Source organism: Myotis nattereri, assembly GCF_964212035.1.
Source record: "Myotis nattereri genome assembly, chromosome: 6".
Classification (NCBI taxonomy): domain Eukaryota; kingdom Metazoa; phylum Chordata; class Mammalia; order Chiroptera; family Vespertilionidae; genus Myotis; species Myotis nattereri.
Window position 1 is genome coordinate 44,289,436 of NC_138081.1, and position 22,538 is coordinate 44,311,973.

Genomic DNA, 22,538 nt, shown 5'->3' on the forward strand with positions numbered 1-22,538 from the left:
AACCCCACTGGGCTGGGAAAAGTCATTACTGAGAGACCAGGTTTGAAAGAATGAGGAGGAGAGCCACATGGGGAAAAAAGCAGCAGCTACTTGTGGGAAACTGGTACAGAAAGCCAGAAAGGGGACCAGAGCTTGGTGTGATCAGGCGAAAAAACTGAGCATGTTGGAAACCTCAGAGGAAAGACAGCGATAGTACTTGGAGATTCTGAGGAGGAAAGATGAATGAATGTGACCACAAGATTAATTTAGAAGAGTTAATCTGGAAAAAAGGACCCTGTCCTCTTCGAATGTCACCCCTTTTTCCTAATAGCTGTTTTTGACAGGAATCTGCCTATGGCAATTACAAATAATGACATTCATTTGCAAGAAGGCCCACTAGCACCATTTGAATTCTTGCAGAAAAGACAAGACTGGGCAGCCCAGGACATGGTGTGGGTTCACATGGAGATTCAGGTTCATCAGAATCTGGTTCCAAAATGAAAGAGATCTATGCTTAGCAATGTAATACTACTTCTTAAAATTCAGTTCAGGGTATAACTAATTATCTAGAGGAAATACATCTTATAATTTAAAAACTTATCTTTTGTCTCCACATATTAACAAATTTACATTTTACCTTTTCATGGAATTCTCAAACTGGTTCATAGCTATGTCAGATTTCATCTTCAACTCATTCCTCTCCACAATTACTTTCTCCAGTTCATTTTTCAATCTGCAGTTTTCTTGCAAAACCTCTGAAATGTGGGAATCAGTGAAAGTATGTGGCTGGTAAAGCTTGCCATCCAGGGTTCCAGGGAAGGAGTTGGCACTTCCTTTACCTGCGTGCGAAACCTCCTTCTTTACCCTTTTTGCAGTCATTTCCTCCCTCCCCTTGGAGTGCTGACTGGATAGCATCATTCTCCTCTCCTTCTGCAGTGTCTCCACAGTTCTCGAAAGGTCTCGTATTTCTCTCCCCTTTGCCGCCAGCTCCTCATTGAGTCTTGCCAGTTTAGCTTTAGCATGAGCCTGTTCCACCTGGAATTCGATAGACTGGAAATCATTATCATCTGTATTTTTCTTGAGTTCTAACTCAGCATTCTGTTGTTTAAACGTGTCTATTTCAGCTTCAAGGTTTCTTACAGTGATTTCATGGGCTTCCTTAATGTCGTGAAGTTCTTTCTCCAGTGCTTTAACCCTGGAGTTGTCATGTTGGTTCTGGGATGCTGCCTTCAATTTGTGAGCAAGCAGCTGCTCCTGTTCCTCTAGTCTCTGTTCATACTGAATCTGAAGAAAAGAATCCATGTAATGTCAAACCACTGCTAAATATTTCATTAGTTACTGAAGCCCTATATCCTACCAGGACCTACCAATTCCTTTTTACAGGCACTCATTACACACTGTGATGCCTCCAGCTCAGTGTTCCTTGAGCCAAATGTATCAAAGTCCTAATCTTTGAAGGGCATAACATTATATAGTCTCAATATATGTTACACAATTTCAGAATTAATGTTGCTTCATAAACATTAACTTACACATGTTTTTGTATCCCCAGTGCTTATTTTAAACCTTACAATCAAAGCTATTATTGTATACCCTTCTCTATGCAAATTGACAAACTATATACTCTTTGAGGATAAACAGGAAAAGCGATTGGGGATACTGAAGTCTTTAAGGTATAGAACATTTTCAGCTCCTAATAGCAATTTAGAAATCTCATATGGAGTTAAGTAAGTTAGGTTAAAATTTGTATCCTGGAGATTTTTATTATAAATGAAATAACCTCAATAGATTACTCTGTGGAAAGAGACACTGATACTGTTAGCTCATTCATTCAATGAATATTTATTTTGCTATCACTGCTTTCCAGGCACTGGGCCAGATTCTAGGGATAGAGAAACTCAGTTCTTGACTTCAAAAAGTTCACAGCCTGGTGAGGAGAGTGACATGGCAACAGTTCCGATGTCCTATGACCCCCTGTAGTAATGGGCCTTTGAACATGCAAATTTCAGTGGAAATATTTTCAAGCATAGCAATTAAAATATTTTATACTGAATATATATCAGAGATGCTTTATTCTGCCTTTTCATGACTTAATTTACACTGACTCTAGTATCACTGAGAGGGGCTCATGTAAAGATTATCCTGTGCTTGATTATTTCACGTTTCAAGTTACTGAAGGGGGACAAAAAGGTAGGATGAATCTAGGTTGCTTTTGCAGCTGACACTCAAGGTAAAGGTTTTGTGAGAAAGGATGTTTAGAGCTATTTGTTAAGATGAGACCTAAGAAGTGTCTGTCCCATGGTCCATCTCTAAGTCCCATCTTTACGGCACTTACCTTCATTTTCTGAAACTCTTGTTCCATGGTACGAAGGCTTCTCTTTGCTTCTTCATCTTTGCCCTCCAGATCGGCTTCTAGTTTTTTAATTCTTTTTTCCATAAATTCCACTGTGTTTCTATCTACTGTATCACCGGCTGCTGATGCAGCCAATATTAAAGCAGGTAAAGAATTAGGATATCTTCTCTTTAGAATTCCTTCCATTTCCTTAACCTAGTAAAACATTTTTGTATATATGTAAGTTTGCAAATATATAATTAAGCAGTTTAATATAGATTACGCTATATCAGTTATGTCAGAGATACTTATATTGTATCTCACGACTGAACTGAATGCACAAAAGCACAAATTAATTTCAAATTTTACAACCTTAGATTGATTAAAAAATCTTACAGTATAATATCTAATTAATTACTGGTGAATTTATAGAAATCATCTTATATTCATTTGAAACAGATCTTGGGACTATTTTACTATTAATAATCAGTCTTTTTGATGACAAAGCTCTTTTCCCGCCTTTTTTCTACAGATCTCCTCTAATGGTAGTTATGCTGGCTATTGACTGAAATATTACTTATATGCACATGAATGTGCAAACTTATTGCAATAAGCATACCCCTTCCTGCAAGAATCTCCATCCTACCCTAACCCCCTCCAAATGAAGTATAACCTATTTTAAAATGACTTCAATTAGGAAGAAGGATTAGATGACAAAAATGTCCATTTAGCGTATAAAAACAACATATTATATGGTCTTCCTGGAGAAGAGAATGACACCAGGGCCCACGGAAATTAGAGTTTGATTTTATATATTCATATGTGTGTACTCCTTCTTTTGTTAACGGTATTATGGTTAAGATATCTTTGGAAAACATATACTAAAACAATATTCTTTTAACAGTTTCTAGTCTCTGAGTATGCAATCAAATAAATAAATAGCACCTAAGAGACAGTCTGTGCAGCTAGAGCACATTTGCTGTTAAGACTGTGCCTGTAGCTTTATGACCTGCGTCAACTCCTTAAAATCTCTGCTGCTTCATTGGCAAAATGGGGATGATAATACCAGTTTCATGGCATTGATACAATTAAGTGAGGAACAAATGACGTTTATTTTGGTAAAGGGCTTAGCAGAGTGCCCACCATCTAGGGAGGCTTGATATTACTGTCTTTTATTTTGAGCTGGTCTCAGAAACTACCTCCCTTAAGGTAAGATGGGTTGCTGGTGTTCAGCATCCTGTTTATAAATTGAACATCGTTCATGTTAGGTATTGAAGGGTCACATCATTTGCAAAGTTAACAGCAGATATTTCCGTTCATAAAAACTGCTTGCACAGTCACAGATGTACCATAAACTGGGATGTATTCAGATATAAATATTGATAACTTATTTGTCTACAAAATTGTCAAAGCTTTCCTTCCTCTCGTATTTAAAACCTAGTTATTTCCATTAGATGTAAGCATATAAGGGTATATACATATACACCAAATGTATTAAAAAGAAAAGATCTAACTCTTAACATATTTAACAATACATTCCTTTAAAATTTTAAGAAATATTTTCAATCTGATTTTGATATCTTGAAATGTATATTTTTACCTTCTTTAATTTTGCTTTTTAATATTATTCTTTAATCACTGATACTAGTGTGGCTGCCATACAAAGTAAAAAATTTTTTAAAAATTCTCACTGGAATATCTATTAAATAAAAGTATGAACAAATGCATATAATTTGATTTTCACTATAATATGCATTTAATTAGCTCCATTTTTACTTATGTGCTATTTAGAAAAGAAGATATATTATTCTGTAATTAAGCTATTTCAGAATATATGGCTCCAAAATGAGCCTGAATATATATAATATATCTTGATTATAAAATAAGTATTAAGGTTTAACATCATTAAGATAGAAATGTTTATGGGAATAGAGTTAATAATATCTAAAATGTACATGCAGCCAACTATACAAAATACTACTAATGATAATATTTTAGAAAGATATAATCGAAGATGATACTAATACATTTTTAATGGAAGTGTTAATGAAAGAGGAAGGTTATGAGGGGGGAATGGACATATGTAATACTTTCAACAACAAAGATTTTAAAAAAAGAGGGAGGTTACTTTTGTAAAGCATATTTCTGGTCATTATCACCATTTCACATCTTAATTTTGCTATTAAGCATGCTTAATATTTTTCTCACACATTCAGTTCTATATTATTTCTTTTAAAATAAATGTATCTATTAGAGAGGTATTTTCTTTGGTTTTGTTTCTCTCACAAATCTGGATGGCTAATCTAAATCTAAGCACTGAAAAAGAGCCCAGCAATCCTGGTTACTTCAGAATATTTCTAGCTCTTTAGATCATCTTGTGGTTCCTTTCCGGGAACTGAATCACACTCCGTCATACCTTTTAATATAAGAACAGAGCCTATAAAAGTAACAGAGGTAACTTTTTGCTTCGTCTTCCTTCTTCTCATGAAACTGAAATAATATTCAGCTTAGTGATGACCTCACAGTTTGGGGTTTGTGATGGAATAATAGCCATACACTTAAGTGTCATTACTTGACTGAAAACTCATGCTCTCCATCAACAGCGCTGGAATACCTTATTTTAATATTTAGTTATGAATAGAAAAAACTAATTATAGAAAGTTTAAAAACAGAAGGAAAACATTAACTAATAAATATTCCACCCCACAAAATTACTTCAATGAAAAAGAATCTTTATCATAATAAAAATCACTATATGATTTTTGACAAAGGTCCCCCAGTTACACTAACTAGGAAATGATTATTTTTAAGCCTAAATAATGAGTAAGAGCTCAAAATTATCGCCAGCTCTTTGGGTGCTGAATGTTCTGTTCCCAGGGAGTCTGGTAATGCTTCCCAGCATTGCCAACATGTTCCCAGCTCTACACCGAGTTTCTAAATTCGGCTTCCTCTTCCTTCATGTCTAATAGAGCTGATGTAAAATAACCTGTCCTCAATAGGTCTACCAGCCAATGAGGCACACAAGTTTAACTCTTTATGCATAAACTACAGATTATATAAAATGATACTGTTTACTACTTTTATTAATATTATTTTAAATACGTATGTCAAGTAGGGGCAGTTTTATATTACCACATCTTATAGAAACTGAAACAAGAAAAAACACAATAGACTACATATACCTTAATGAAAATTTACCCTGAACACATACTTGTCGCTCCAGGTCCTGGATTTTTTTGGCATCAGCTGCTTTATCTTTTAAATGTGTTTTCCTCTCAAGAGATGGATTTCCAAATTCAGCTTTCAGTTTCTCAGCCTATCAATAAGTAAAAACGTGTAAAGAAGCATATTTAAAACACACCCGGGAAACACAAGGAGGAAAGCTCAATGGAGTTTATTCATTCGTTTATTAATTTACAGACATGGCACTGTGCTGGCAAGGTGGGGGTGCACAAGCCAAACCAGGTCCCTGCTTTCTTGGTGCTTATGCTCTAGTGGAAGGAGAGAGTTGATAAGCTAATAAATTAATAACAAAATAACCTCAGAGAGTGCCTTGAAGAAAAAAAAAAGAGTGAAGGAATGGGAAGAAAGGGTCAGAGAGGACAAGGTTGGCAGCTACATTAGATAAGGTGGTCAGGAAAGGTCTTTCTGGGGAGTAGAAATTTGAGCTGCGACTTGAACAAGGAGAGACAAAGGAAAACCAAGGACAGAGTAATCTAGGTGAAGGCAACAAGTGGTGTGAGCTTGGCATGTTCAAGAATCAGTGAGTGCTGTGGTGTGGCTGAGGGAGAGTGGTTTGTGGAAGTGTGGTTTGGATGAGGCTGAAGAGCAGGCAGAGTGCAGACCACGTGGGAACTTGACAGGTCATGATAAGGAGCTTGGATCTATTTGCAGAATAATCTAAACTAGACTACACATCTAAAAGCAAACCCAAACCAGCTATTTTAATTCAAGAATTTAGAGTATTAATGACATAAGGCTAAGAAAAACTGTTGAATGCAATAGGGTGGACCCACAGAAATACACTCTAAATGATCTATTACCTCAAGTTTGAGCCTCTCAATTTCTTCATTTGCTTCTTTAAGTCGAACTGCATCTTTATCCAGAAGTTCCTGATTTTCCGCATACCACTGTATTCTTTTTTGCAAACGACTAATTTCTTGTTTATGTGTTTCTTCTAAAATTTTTATTTCATATAATTTTTCACCTATAGGATAAAATAACTCAATAACAACTAATTTTTCAAAATATGAAAATTAAAGATTTTAAATGAAAAACAATGCCTAACTAATAAAAGCATTATGAAAAAATAAGAGGCAAAAACCACTGATGAGATGCAAGGTAGTGTCTAATTTAACTTATTAATAAAGGGAGGTGAAAACTGTGTTCTTATCTTAAATCCTCAAACTTAGCAAAGTTAGCTATGTAGACATTTTCGATACATCAATTATCTTCCCACTGACTTTCATTATAAAAGTAAACTTGTGCCCTGACCGGTTTGGCTCAGTGGATAGAGCGTCAGCCTGGGGACTGAAGGGTCCCAGGTTCGATTCCGGCCAAGGGCATGTACCTTGGTTGCGGGCACATCCCCAGTAGGGAGTGTGCAGGAAGCAGCTGAATCGATGTTTCTCTCTCATTGATGTTATTAACTTTCTATCCCTCTCCTTCTCCCTTCCTCTCTGTAAAAAGTCAATAAAATATATTTTTAAAAAAGTAAACCTGTTTCCATGGAAAAATAAATATTGGATTCAAGATATAATAAAAATAGAGTATTCCTACAATTATTTAAAAAGTAACAATAGCAAACATTAGTAGGTGCTTACCATGCATGATTTTTAACACAACTTATATGATGGCTTTCATTCTTATTCTCTTCTTACAGATGAGGAAAATAAGTATAATTTCCTTACAAACAGGTAAGTGACTTTTATTGTACATATCTTGTACTGAAATCATAATATTGCAGAGGAAATATCTTTACTTTGGCAAACAAGAACTTCTGATCTACCTTTCTGGCCCTATGTTCTGCCATCCAACCCACAGTGCACTCAGCATCATGCTTATGAAACACTAGAACAGCAGCCTGTTCTTCACTTCTGAATCTTACCCTTTGCCAGGACCCAGCTCAAATGCCACACCTCCCTGAAACTCTTGCTTAGCACCCTGACTCATATTTATTTGTAATTGTTTCATATTAAACTTTTTCATTCTTCTCTTACTTTCTCTTCTTTTCCCTGGTAGAAAATGCCATATTTATCCTTGTGTTTTCTACAAACACAGTGCAGTGTTATTTGTTCTTTGGCAAATACCTGAGAGCCTACATTTTAGACCTGGGGATAAAAAGGCAGACCAGACCCTCAGAAAGGTCACAATCTAGCTGGGATGACAGATGTAAACAACTAATGCTGCGAATTAAAAATAGACCTTGATTTTCTTTGATCTTATCATTATCCCTGATAAAGCCAATCAAATACACATACCTATTACTAATTAAAAAAAAGTTTCTAACATTACACGTATTTCAAGGAATAGCATTTGATTATACTGTCCATATGCTATTACTTGAATTCCTGATTAAACAGCTATGAGTATAAAGGTGAACTGTTTTAGCTCAGTGTGTTACCTGTGACATAAGCAACCTGATCTCTGGCATGGTCTCTGTCTTTCTTCATTTTTTCCAAGTCTACTTCAAGAGCTTGTTTGTCTTGTTTCAGTCTTTTGATGTCTTCCAATAAACTGTTTTTTTCTTTCTTGATATTCATAGAAATACCAAAGCAAATTTTTTTAAACCAACATAAATTGTAGCATAGTCTCTTTCACACAACCTATTACAAATCCTAATTATCTTTCCTAAATTTTAGCTCTGACTTTATCACACACACACCCCAAATTATTAATAGCTCCCCACAACCTACTAGAATCAGCTCTAATCATCTAACTCAGTACAACCTGAAAGACCTTCTCATCTATTGTTCTCACTTCTGGATACTGCAATAACCTGCCTCTTCCACTCTCAGCATCCATAGTCTATTCTCACAGCAGCCAGAGGATTGCTTTAGAGAGTCCGTTAATATCACTCCTTTGTTTGAAACTCTCTGGCTGCCATCCTCCAAGGACCCAAAGTCCTTACCATGACATTCAATGTCACATACAGCAGCCTTGCTCACATTTCTGACTGCACCTACTACAATCTGCCCCCTCCCACTCCACTCCCCCGAGACCTCCTAGTTCTTTGAACACGCCCAGCACACTCCTACTCCAATGTGTTTGCACTTACTATTTCCTGTGCCCCCAGATAGCAGGTGGCTTGCTCCTTCACTTTTCAGGAATTCTGTTCAAATGAAGCCCCAGGAAGACCTTCCCTGATCACTCTCTAAAATAGCAACCCCTATCCTGGCTCCCAGGTATAATGCTTTATTTTCTTCTAACAACACTCATCACCACCTGATATATGCTTGGCACATCAAAAAAAAACGTGGAGTGAATTCTCAATATGCCTTATGTTCCACACTCCTCTCAATGGCCCCCATCCTGGTGCTTGACAAAATCATACCTCTCCTTCAAAGCTTAGTTCAGATGGGGCTATTCCTGATTATTCCCTCCCTTGCGCCCCCACAAACTTTCACTCTACCTCTAGTAGAGCATTTGTTACTTTCTGTTTGTGTACATGCCCTTTCTCTTTATTAGGCTGAAAGCTCTCTGAGGATCCAGACTGATTTATTACTGCCTGTTTACATTATGGGGCTAAGCACATGGCAGATAATAAATGTACACTGAATTGAATTCTTGGGCTCATGGCAGTAAACTTGATATAGTTACGTTCCAAAATAAAAATTCTTACAAATTATATTTCCTTACAATTTAAAATCTAGTCTTATATATGATCTTGGTTTCTATCTCCATCACAGACTTAAACTGAATCATTTCACTGTTTCATCTTCTGCAGATGTCTTTTCAGGAGAGCAATGAGTTTTTGAATGCTCAAGTATCTTTCTACAAATACCCTTTGTTTTGTTTAATTAATTCAGCCAATTTAGAAATGTTCTCTCGTAGTGTCTACTTCATAGCATTATAGAATTTTAGAATTCAAAGGAACTTTAAACATCTTGAGTTCAAACATGCAATCACTGCTTAAATGGATGTCCATTTTATGCTTGCATCTGTCCAAGGACTGAGACTTCCCACCAGTAAGAAGGCCAGTATGCCCACGTCAATCCAAGTACTTCCCCTCCCTTGTACTGGGAGACATCCAGATAGGGCCTCTGCCTGCCTCTCTGGTCTTACCTTCCATCACTCTCGTCCTGACTCACCCACTTCTGCCTCAGAGGCCTCTGCTTCTGGAAGGTAAGCCATTTTTTATTTAGGGCTTGTGTTTTCCCCATGGCTAGAAGGATTGATCTTTGCAGTTAGCTGCTGCTTCTCTTTAGCTCTCAACTCAGACATCCCTTTCTCAGAGAGTGCCTCCTCAACCACCCAATTGGATACTGCCTTCCCCCACCCCACCCACCATTATTCTCTACACTAGAGGCCTGGTGCACGGATTCGTGCACATTGAAAGGAAATTAATTAGAAGGGCTGGCAGGGTGGGACTGGGCAAGATGGGCCGGACATGCCCTCAAGCCAACCTCCCTTGGTCCCTCCCCAGCCAGCCGTACCCGGGGCAGCACCAGGGCTCGAAAGGCGACTGTGGAGTGAGCGGGGTCCCTTTGGCAGGGCAGGTCCCTTGGCTCAAAACCGACAGTCCAACATCCCCCCCCCCCCCCCGAGGGGTCCCGGAGTACAAGAGGGCACTCTGCAAAGTTGCTGTTGCTCGGCAGCTTCTGCATTAAGCATCTGCCCCCTGGTGGTCAGTATGCGGCATATCTACCAGTCGGATGGTTGGATGGTCACTTAGGCTTTTACATATATAGATTTACTTTCTTCAAAGAATTGACCACTATGTGCAGTATTTCATTGGTTTACTTACTGTCTTTCCCACTAGAATATATGTTCCTAATGAGCAAGGTCCATGCCTACCCTGTTTTATCTACTGTTTTCCCAAGGCCAGTGTGAGTGCCTGGCACCTGGCAGGTGCTTGATAAAGACTGATGGAATGAATGACCTGTGGTCAGCCTCATTCTCCTCCCCACCCTGGTTACTAAAAGGAAAGGGCTCAAGACCTTTGTTATTAGTATGTATCCATCCATAGTTTATAAAGAACCAACTCACATGTTAAGACTAAACCAATTAGTATTTTTAAGATACAAATTAGACTGTACACAAGTATACTTGATGTGAATATCATTATATTACAGATTTATCCCAGTAGGAATAATGTTTGCTCTAAAACTACTTAAACACAGAATACCAAAGGGAATAAAAATAAAGGTATTTACATCCCACCTTTTAGTATTTGTACAAATAAACAAATCCCCAAAGAATTTTTACCTTAAACTAACACTTTTTCTTTTCTTAAAATTTCTTTTAAGGTTTTCTCTGCCTTTGGTAGTTTCACCATAATGGGCCTAGATATAGATTTTTAACTTATTTATCCCAAGTAGGACTCACTGTGCTTCCTGAATTTGAGAATTCATCTCTTGTAATTTCTAGAAAATGTTCAGCCATTACCTTTTAAAAATACTAAATACTCTAACATCTCATATTTCTGATAATCTCCATTTCTCTATTTTTCTGTGTCTCATTCTAAGTTCTTTAGATATATCGTCTAGTTTACTATTTTTTCCACAGTTGTATATGATTATTTAACTTCTCACTTATTTTTTAGTTTTCAGGAATATATTTTATTTCAAAAGTTGTTTATTTTACTCTGAATTTGCCTAGTCTGTTTCCTTCTTTTGCTCATAGTTTATTTATTTAGTATATTTAATAATTTTAAGGCTATTTATTTTATAGTCTATTCAGTAATTCTATTGGGGTGCTAATCCTAATGTTTATTAAATCATCCCATGCATGCTCATTGTGGATTGCTTCTTTGGGTTTTGTAATTTTGCACGGTGAGCATACTGTCAGCGGGATTTTATCTGTAGGAATGCTGTGTGAGCTCAGTAAGGCTGTATACCTCTAAGAGTTGTTTTGCTTTGTTTCTTCTAACACATTAGGGATCATCACTGATTCTGGACCACAGTTTATTTTTCTGCTGTTTGAGCATGACTATCCCCTGCAGGTAATGTCAATTCATAAACTAAAACACAAATGAAGGCAGAAGAAATGATATTTACACTGAAGAACCAGGAAAGCACAGGCATCAAGCAGATGAGACTTTTCGCCTTCTCTATCTAGAGATCAAGTGAAGACAGAAAAGCTTACTCGACATCTCAGCCACCTTATGAAGGTGGGTGGATTTTCTCCTAGTGCGCTGCTTCACTGAAGGATGTAGCCGCCTGATGTCCTGGGATCTTGTCTCTATCTAATAGTTATTCTGTACATACTCGCATCTGAAGAAAGTTCTCTAATGGATTCATATTTGCAGTTGCATTTTATATACTACAAAAACCTGTTAAACATCAATTATTAAACTACTAGAGGCCTGATGCATGAAACTCGTGCAAGAGTAGGCCTTCTTTCCCCCGGCTGCCAGCACTGGCTTCCCTCACAGCCCCGGCTTCGTCTGGAAGGTCATCTGGTCTAATTAGCATATGATGCTTTTATTATTATTCTAGATGGTATATGTTTAAATTTCTATATAACCATAACCTCAATTTATATAATAAATTTCTGATTAAAATGTGATATGTAATTGGAATTTTTCTAGTTTTCATAATCCTTCAAATAGAGTGGAAGGGCTTTTTAGTTTAGTGCTATGGTTCTTATGGGGAGAATTAACTGCCCTCCCACAGGGAGTGTTTGAAAACATGGCAGTGGTTTTGATTCTTACAATGATTGGTAGGTGCATTGCAGAGAGAGCTTATAAAAATTATGTAATACATGACATTGTTCTACTTAAAATAGAATTAACCTGCCCCAAGTGTCTCCTATTGATAAATACTGCTCCATAAAATTCTAGGCCATTTTCTTTATAATACTACAATACAATTAATAAAAATAAAGAAAAAATAGGGAGTAACTATTCCATTTTACCTTTGTGGTATGTATGTCAGACACAAATCTTTATAGATATAGTCTCTGCCCCCTATAAGTGCATAGTCCACTTAAAAAGCCAACTATGTTTTTAAGGTGAACAATCATCTTCAAATTATTTTCCTATTTAAGCTGTACATTTTCCATGAGGAATCTGTTTGAAATAATGTATGCATACACTAGATAAGTTTAAGCCTCTAACATGGATCCATATAATAAAAGCCTGAAGAGAGGCTGTTATAAAGAGGATGCCATCTATAAAGCCAGAATTACATTGTTTCCTCTACATTAAGGTTACATGTATGTGCTAAATGCTAATCTTTGATATTTTTTAATTTTTAAGTGGTATGAAATTTATAAAAGGATCTTATTCATTCATAAATTACAAAGATTTTTATACATATGCTAATTTTTAAAATAATAATCTTTACTATTGTTAATAGTCAAAATCCTTATTCCACTTACCTGTGCCACGCGTAGTTCTGTTAACAGATCTGTAAAATTCTGGTTTCTGGTGGGCTCTGAATCTTCAACTACCTGAGACAGGAAACGATTTCTTTGCATCTGTTCTCTGATTTATTTTGAAAGTAAAAATGTTTTTTTACAAGGTATTCTTTTCAATGCAAAATTTTCAATTTTTAAAAATTAAAAACTCTATGTGAGTCACTGAAGCTAACTAAAAATAGAACTATAAAATTCTTTCCTCTCAATTCCCAGAGAAGAAGAAATCAATGTCACAGAAAGATGTGCTGCATATTTCCTGTGGTGCTGTGTACTCCCTGTCACATCATTCTAGACTCCTTTCTGAGAAACACAAATTGCCAATCATACACATGGCAACTAACAAACCCAAACAGTCTACTATTTTTACCGTAGGCTCAATTTTTCTGTCTGCTTTTTTCCCCAGAGACATTATATAAGAAGTTTAAGAATCCATATATGATGATCTAACCCTAATGTACAAAATAAACCGTTTATTTCATTATGAAAGTTCATTTAGAGTTTCCGTTTTCGACCCTGGAATAGCTCTCTTTTAATAGCCAGGTAGTATATGATCTAATATTTTTAAATACTTTATTGAAATATCTGTGAAGAAAGCAGATGTAAAGCTTTCATGCATCAGAACTGTGCAGATTATTACCCTTGGGATGGGGTCGCACTTACCTGTGAAAAAGAGAGTTGTTGTTTTTCTAATTTACAAAAAAGTGGCATTGCTTGCCAACCTCTATACCTTCTAGCTTTGTCTGTCTATTAGAAGGTGCACTTTTTCTATTTCCCATGAAAGATCAGTATAAGCCAGTGGTTGGCAAACTGTGGCCCCTTGAGTGTGGCTCTTCCACAAAATACCACTTGCGGGCACGCACGCACAGTGTGATTGAAACTTCGTGGCCACACTCAAGGGGCCAAAGAGCTGCATGTGGCTCGTGAGCTGCAGTTTGCCGACCACGGGTATAAGCTAACAGCAGCCCTGCCTCTTATACCCTAGATCAGCGGTTCTCAACCTGTGGGTTGCAATCCCTTTGGGGGTCGAACGACCCTTTCACAGGGGTCACCTAAATACATCCTGCATATCAGATATTTACAATTTATAACAGTAGCAAAATTACAGTTATGAAGTAGCAACGAAAATAATTTTGTGGTTGGGGGTCAGCACAACATGAGGAATTGTATTAAAGGGTTGCGGCATTAGGAAGGTTGAGAACCACTGCCCTAGATCAAGCATGTCAAACTCACGGGCATGCCTCATTTATTTGGCCTGTGTTAGCCTTTAAGTTTGACGTGCTTGTCCTAGGCCAGTGGTTGGCAAACTGGCCCCTTGAGTGTGGTTCTTCCACAAAATACCACGTGCAGGTGCGCACGTACAGTGCGATTGAAACTTCGTGGCCCATGCCACGGGGCCAAAGAGCCGCATGTGGCTCATGAGCCGCGGTTTGCCGACCACTGCCCTAGGTTATCTCACAGCAACAAAAAAAGAGCAGGAAGTATGAATAAATACAGCATTCATGACATTCACAGCCACAGAAGCTTCTTCTGAGCAGTCCTAAGAGTTAAGTGTTTATGTGAAATGATGCACAACTGGTAGTCATCTCCTAAAGGCAGAAGTGTCCTAGCATGCCCATGTTTATGGATTCAGCTTTTTCACTTAGTATGTGAAAGCTGGATGTAGTAACATCCCAAAGACCTGAAATATCTTCCTAAGTAGGTGCTCATGCTCCATCTGCTCACTATGGTTAGTATTGGTCGATAACTCAAGATTCTCCTTCTCTGGAGAAATGCCTCAGGTAAACAGCAACTCCTCCCCTTGGTCCAGAGCAGTGGTCGCCAACCAGTGGTCCATGAGGTCTGAAAGGTTGGCGACTGCTGGTCCAGAGGATATCCCTCAACTGCTTCCTGGGCTCCTCATGGCCAGTGACAGACTTGCTTGGGATACAAAAGGCTGCCCTCTCTTGCTTCAAATGGGGACCAACTATGTGGTGCAAGCTGTTCTCCCAAGCTTCCTGGCGAGAGCAGAATGAAGGTACTCTCAGCTGAGAACACACTCTTACCTTCCCTCCCCCTGCCCATCCCTCATCTTGCTTCTCTTGCTCCTTTTCTCCTGAGTAATCCCTAGGAATCACCTCCACAAAGACCTCCATCTGAGACTCTACTTGTATGGAACCTGATCTAGGACAGTAAGTGATATTGTATGATTTTTGTTTTGCATTATTATGAAAGGCATTATTACTACTATCATTACATAAGCATCTCAGGCTTCATGATCGATCAAGAGGAATATTATATGTTCAGTTTTCTGAAGGTGATCCCAAACTCAAATATAAATATGCTGAATACTTATAGTATGTATTTCTCATCTAATACCAAAAGAAAAATCTGTTAAATATTCAAAATATCTAAGTTATGAAACTGTAAATCAGTGTATAAAAGTTTTTCATTTCTAAGTATAACTAAGTGTATTTTTAATATAACAATAAAGTGCTTAGAAGTAGTATAAGTATTTTATTTTAAGAACTTAAAAGGGACTTACTTTAAGGAAGCTAACTCACTGAATAAACTCTGGTTTTCCTTGAACATTCGTTCCTCATTTTTCTTGTTTTGTTCTTGGAGATCTTTCACTTGATTATACAATCTTTCATTTTCCTTTTTATAAATAGAAAATTACATTTTAGTTGAAAGTAGTACTTACATAAGTACATATGCTCATAACAGATATACTTTAACCATTTTTAAGGTGTTAAAAAATTTCTTCAGTTTTTGAGTAAGCAAAATCTTTTAAAAATTCTTTATTATCATAGAAGGATAATCTATCTGAAAACAGTTCTTTCCAAAATGCTTATTTTTTTAAAAAAAGTTGCAGTGATTCCCAAAGCCAAAGCGCCTAAGGTCAGAATGAGATACTGCATTTCACAAGAATAAATGGGTGAGTGACTGCAGGAATAATCACATTCCAACACTGTGTTCCAGAGGAAAGTACATAAATATATAGGAACATAAATTTTGTGTTATCATTGTGGGAGGGGATGGTTGGCAAACTTTTAGGTCTGTGAAATCCTCCTAAAAACCCATGCTCTGTACAGCAAGATCAGAATGGCAGGCCAAGCGTTCAGAAACGTCTTATTCAAGGGTAATATGTCCTACAAAATCAGTCCTATTTTGGTCAGCTGGTGTGGCTCAGTGGTTGAACATTAACCTATGAACCAGGAGGTCATGGTCCGATTCCTGTCAGGGTACATGCCCGGGTTGCAGGCTCAATCCCCAGTGGGAGGCATGCAGGAGGCAGCCGATCAATGATTCTCTCTCATCAGTGATGTTTCTATCCCTCTCTCCCTCTCCTTTCCTCTCTTTGAATCAATAAAAATATATTAAAAATCAAACCTATTTCATTTATAGTAACTGTTGTACTCTCTGATGTGGTAATGCTTTTTTTGGGATGTCCCTGGATGATAATGCTTGTTATTGGTAGGCTCAATGTTTAAGTTATGGTTGTCAAAACAGAAAATGGTAGTAAGATAGAAGGAGAAGGGGAGGGAAGAGACTAAGATGAAATCTCATGCTGGAGATTACTAAACCTATCCTGGTTGACTGTCAGGTCAACATCACCAAGATTCCATCACATATCACGGATATTTGCCTTCTGTAGGACACATTTTCTCTCATTTAATTCAAAATTTTTTCACTCTCAACTGATTCACATTTTTCAATTGAATAAACTATTCAATATTATCTACTGAAAAGCTTTATAGAAAATAGGAAAGTTTTTAAGGAACATGACTATTAAAAATAATGACAGGCAACATTCATTGATTGGTTAGTCTGTGCCAGGCACTAAGAGGTTAGTTTGTGCTGTTTTAATTTTATAGCTGCCTTAGGAGACAGGTACTATTATCATCATTCCCATTTCATGGATGAGAAAATTGGGTTAGAGAAGTAAAGTCATTTGTCCAAGACTGCACAGCAGATGGTAGAGCTAAGTCTAAAACCAGGTTCTTCGAATTTAGAACCTGTGCTCTTAACCACTCTAATTCTGTCCATGAGAAATGGGCAGACTAGTCAAATTATCACTACCTCATATTTGCCAGAATTCCCATTACCTGTTAAATGAGCACACACACATTTTAATATTCCTTGTTTTTATAATCAGAGGATCACAAGAACAGCCTCACTATGTGCTGAAGAACCACCATACCTGTTGGTATCCTTGAAGAAGTGTCTCTTGTTCTTGTATTTCTTTTTGGATTTGCTTCAATTTTTCTTCAGTGACAGGATCAGTTGTTTCTCCAACATGTAACCACCTTTGTTTTTTGTTTGTTTCTCCAAAGCTGTTTACCTTGAGAAAATGTGGAAATTGTTTTATTTGGGGAAAGAAATGATGAAGTGAGAAGTGAGGAATAACAGTTTATAACCACGGTGGAATAAACATAACACCAACTACAGTTAAACCATTAGTATCGTTTTGTGCTAATGGTTCTGAAATGGAAGTAACTCAGAAATGCTACAGAGTGCCATTCTCTTCATTCTGACCTTCTAGAGTAGTTCCTTCTGAACTGTCTTCTTTGAAGGTCACAGTGAACTAAGGCAGCAGTTGCCAACCGGTGGTCCGTGAGGTCTGAAAGGTTGGCAACCGCTGAACTAAGGGATTTAGTTTAAAAATACTGCTAAAAGAAGAAAAATATCAGAATGAGCTAGTATATGTATTTTGATTCCCCCCCAATGGAGTTGGAATTAGAGTCTTGTGTAAATCAGCACTCTCAGGAACTATGCTCATGTTTTATACAGCAAATACATCAAGCAAACAGCCCGAGGGAACAAAAGGTGCCAATGCATTTAGCAGAGAGTACAAGTTCTTTTTTAATCAATAAAAAAGAATAGAACAATGTGTCTAGTACCTTGGTTTGAAGAATATAATTGTCCTGACTCAATTTGAAGAGTTCCTTTTCCTGTTGCCTTTTTAGTTCTTCCATCTTATTTTCTAACTCTCTCTCTTTTTCTGAGAATGTGACTTTAATTTGCTCAATTACGGCTTGTGCACCCCTCCATTTTTCCTCTGCTTCTTGAACTCTTTTAAACAAAATTAATTCTGTATCCATGTTCCCATCACGGTATCCTGAAGAATCCTTTTAAATAAAAGCATTACTTTGTTATAGATTTACATATAAGATTTAAAGACAGGTGATTTGAAAAAAAACAAAAAAAAACCCACAAAGAATAAAATGACAAGGTTAATAATGTTCTGCTAAATAAGAAAAGCAATACCTGTTCAATAAGTGAACACTTGAAGCAAAAGAAGTTTCATATATTTAATTACTTATAATTTGGTTTTAATATGATTTTAGAACATAAAGACACAATGAATATTGTTTTGAAATTTAATACCTACATTTTGAAAATGAATACAGGAACCAGTTTCTGTAGCGTCGTCAGACTTCTTAGGAGTAGCCAGGCAACTTTCAGTTTTGGGAGCTGGTTTACCCAATGCAGCAGGCTTGAGTTTTGTTTCAGATAAGATTTCTAAATATTGAAGACAGTAGATAAAAACACCACAAATGCAAACAATGTTGAATGTGTAATCCACAAACAATGGATTATGAAAATTCGGTCAAATTGAACAATTACATAACAATAAGATAAATGAGGATCTTAAAAAGGCTGATGTATAAAACACTAAACTCAGAACTGTTGTCCATAATCAACATTCTACTCAATTTGACACAGAAGGTTAATGGACCTAGGATTCATGTCATATGACAAATGGAGCTAAATAAATGTGAGAATGAGGATTGGGATAATACAAGTTTTGCTACTTTTGAATAAAAATTTTTTTTTTAAAGTTCACAGCACTAAGTAAGAATATCTAAACAATTAAGCAAAGAGCGGCTAATAACTTTATGAAACACTTTAGTTGAAATTAAGTGTGCTTTCAAAACATACTTTTTATAAGTAGTGTGTATCAACATATTATAGTATCAGTGAAATAATATAAATTGCATGGAAACTTTATAACAGCTAGTCAAAACTGATTTTAAAAGATACAATACTGCTCTAATACCCTGATAATATATATTCAATTAGAAAAAATGTGATGACTGTATAATCTGGTCAAATTTTCAACTTATAAGATACCTTGTAAACCCCAAACAGTAGAAATAATTCCAAAGCCAATAAATTCAGTTAATAATAAAAAAATTAAGGGAAATACCTACAAGAGATCTTGAGGTCCATATTCAAATACTACAAGTTGTGAGCTGATATTCAGGTAAACATTACCTGATTGCAAAGCAGTGATTTTCAACCTTTATCATCTCATGGCACACAAACTAAATTTCTGTGCACACACACAAATATGTTTTTTGCCTATCTGACACAAATAAGTATATTTTGACTGACACTGGGTAGCTATTATTGTGTTGGCTGTTGTCATTTTTTAATTTGACAATCTAAGGGACAAGAGGTCAGTAGCCCCTGATAAATATGTATTACAAATTTTGAAATTCTTACGGCATAGTGGTTGAAAATTGCTGCCTTCTCTAAGAATGAAGAATTTGAAATTTATATCTTCAAGATGCTAAATTTTTAAGTCTAAAGTTTACTTTTCCATTAAAAGTGAAATACATGGCCGAAACCGGTTTGGCTCAGTGGATAGAGCGTCGGCCTGCGGACTGAAAGGTCCCAGGTTCGATTCCGGTCAAGGGCATGTACCTGGGTTGCGGGCACATCCCCAGTGGGAGATGTGCGGGAAGCAGCTGATCGATGTTTCTCTCTCGTCGATGTTTCTAACTCTCTAGCTCTCTCCCTTCCTCTCTGTGGAAAATCAATAAAATATATTAAAAAAAAAAAAAGTGAAATACATGGTTATTAAAGATGTGAAAAATAAAGAAAAGTCTAAAGAAGAAACAAGTTACCAATAGTACCTCACCCAAAGATTTCAATCTTTTTTCCAGGCATACAGAGATTTCCTTACAGAACAGTAATCATGTTTAACTGGACTGTTTGATTTAGGTTTTCTGGAGAAATTTCTTAAAGCATTTAGTAAAAAATGGTTTGAGTCATTAGAAAAGTAGACATTAATCCTTCCAAATCACTGAAGGCTCATTAATGTGGCAAATGAATAAGTTGTGGTTTGCTGGCATGGTGATTCTCCCTAGGACAGGGCAGCCAAGAGTGACAGGTGGATCTTGTTCAAGCTGTAGTCAATCATTGCTTTTACACCAGAATTCTCCCTAAGTTCTTAATTTTGATTTCACTAAGTAATTATTTTCCAATGATATGCAGACAGTATTTTCTCTCTTTATACATAAAATAAAAGTATCTAGATATAAAATTCAAGCATGAAAACAGAATTTGGAACCCATGAGCCCTTCTTGAAAAAAAAAAATAATGATTACGAAAATTCAGTCAAATAAGAAACCAATCAAAATAATTCCAAAATGGAGAAGCTATGGCTGGTGAAAAGCATTCAATCTCTTTAAGAATCAAAACCAAGATCTAAATTTAAAAGCTGAGGGAAATTATAGATGTAGGAGAGAATAAATATATCTTCAACAAGAAAAATTAAACCAACAAAAAAATGGGTACGAGGGTGTGAATGGGGGATGTAAGAGTTACACTTTATAGAAGGGAAAACTAGTAATGTATAAAATTTAAAAATGCAGTTAAAAAGAACACGGTTTCGACAACCTTTGAGGGGTTTTCATAACCTATTTTCTTAAAGCAGTGTTTTTCAACCTTCTGGCCCTTTAAATACAGTTCCTCATGTTGTGACCCAACCATAGTTATTTTCGTTGCTACTTTGTAACTGTAATGTTGCTATTGTTATGCATTGTAATGTAAATATCTGATATGCAGGATGGTTTTAGGCGACCCCTGTGAAAAGGTCGTTCGACAGCCAAAGGGGTCGCGACCCACAGGTTGAGAACCGCTGTCTTAAAGGGATCTTCCAGGATATAGTATTTCTTAGAATGAAGTTTTTTTTTCTTTTTATAGATTTAAGTAAAACCAAATCTAATATTTTATTTAAAAAGAACTTGTAAAGTGTGATCTTATTTTTATAAAATATTTTGTCCATTTATCCATAAGTCTGCCTCTCTCCTGCCTTCCAACTATTCAAGCTTGCTTCTATCTCTGTAAGTACATACATAGTGAGAAGCATGGGCCAGTTGTTTCTGACTAAATTACTGCTTTCTTCTTTTTACTTTTCTGTATTTTTTACTTAAATAATGAACTATTCCTTTCATGAAGACAGAAGTCTTTGATGCATAAAAACATTTAAATATGGGAATTCCTTGGAGATATTGTGGGTTTGGCTCCAGACCACTGTAATAAAGCGAGTATTACAACAAAGTGAGTTGTAATCTGTGTGTTGTGGAGGGTCTTGCCCTCCATCTGTAAAAAACATACCTCCAGTGAAGCTCAATAAAGCAAAGCGCAATAAAATGAGATATGCCTGTACAAAGTGGTCCTGAAATGGATAGTTGTAAGGAAAGGCAGGGGAAGATACTTTAAGCTAGAAATGATTTTTCCAATGAGGACAGTTCTCTGACAACTATCACCATATTACAATGATGAAATCAGTCACTTACTTAATTTAACAACAAAGAAAATGTCAAAATGTTTCCGGCTCTATTACTGTTCTACCTTTCCCACTGGAGTCTAAAGGCAGCAGAAATATTGGTGTGACCTGAACATTTCTCTTTATTTTAATAGTTGCATGGGCTCCAAGTTAAAAATTACCCTTTCCAACTGCCAATATAAATGACTACATTAGGAAATAAAGAAGCATTATGATGTATAAAATATGCAATATGTGATAAATAAAACATCCTACCTCTCCAAGTCTATACTGAACTAATGTCGAGACAATCTATCAACCTTTATTTGTAGGTAGCCATTCGCATTTTGAATTTATAGCTCTGGTAAACACTGACTATTACAGAGCCAACCAGATCAGGAAGTTTGACTTTCCTATCTTATAGTCACATCCCATATTTTCTGGGTATCATTCAGGAAAACCCAGAAGTAATGATGAAAAACCTTCTATAAATTCAATCTTTCAGAAATGAATGTGTATCTTAAAGTTAATTCTTTTCTATGAATAAGGAAAGTTCATAGAAGGGAACAGGAAAAGTAAAGAACAAGGAAGGTAAAATAATACACTACCGGTGACCCTTGAACAATTCAGGGGTGAGAGGTGCCAACCTTCTATGCAGTCGAAAATTCACATGACTTTACTCCCCAAAAGCTTAAGTACAAGTAGACTATTACTGACTGGAAGCCTTACTGATAACATAAACAATTAACACGTATTTTGTATGTTATATATAATACATACTGTATTCTTACAATAAACTATAGAGAAGAAAATGTTATTAAGAAAATCATAATGGCCCTAGCCGGTTTGGCCAGTGGATAGAGTGTCGGCCTGTGAAATAAAAGGTCCCAGGTTTGATTCCCGTCAAGGGCACATGCCTGGGTTGTGGGCTCGATCCCCAGTTGGGTACTTGCAGGAGGCAGCCAATCAATGATTCTCTCTCATCAATGTTTCTATCTCCTCTCCCTCTTCCTTCCTCTCTGAAATCAATAAAAATATATGTATTTTTTTTAAAAAATCATAAGGAAAATACATTTACAGTGAAAAAATTTCACATGTAAGTGGACC

The 22,538-nt window shown here is 36.5% G+C and overlaps 1 protein-coding gene across 1 annotated transcript in view; it reads right to left on the reverse strand.

Moving 5' to 3' along the window:
• The window catches only part of CEP162 (centrosomal protein 162), a 75,859-nt gene that overhangs the window by 17,863 nt on the left and 35,458 nt on the right, over positions 1–22,538 (reverse strand). Inside the window, exons 14-24 of the mRNA XM_081094085.1 lie at positions 18,264–18,394; positions 17,773–18,000; positions 17,073–17,213; positions 15,414–15,526; positions 12,854–12,959; positions 7,935–8,061; positions 6,355–6,518; positions 5,523–5,627; positions 2,315–2,527; positions 1,120–1,263; positions 617–1,014 (exon numbers count right to left, since the gene is read on the reverse strand). Coding sequence (XP_080950211.1) covers positions 617–1,014; positions 1,120–1,263; positions 2,315–2,527; positions 5,523–5,627; positions 6,355–6,518; positions 7,935–8,061; positions 12,854–12,959; positions 15,414–15,526; positions 17,073–17,213; positions 17,773–18,000; positions 18,264–18,394 — 1,870 coding nt within the window. The remainder of the gene's footprint in view (positions 1–616; positions 1,015–1,119; positions 1,264–2,314; positions 2,528–5,522; positions 5,628–6,354; positions 6,519–7,934; positions 8,062–12,853; positions 12,960–15,413; positions 15,527–17,072; positions 17,214–17,772; positions 18,001–18,263; positions 18,395–22,538) is intronic.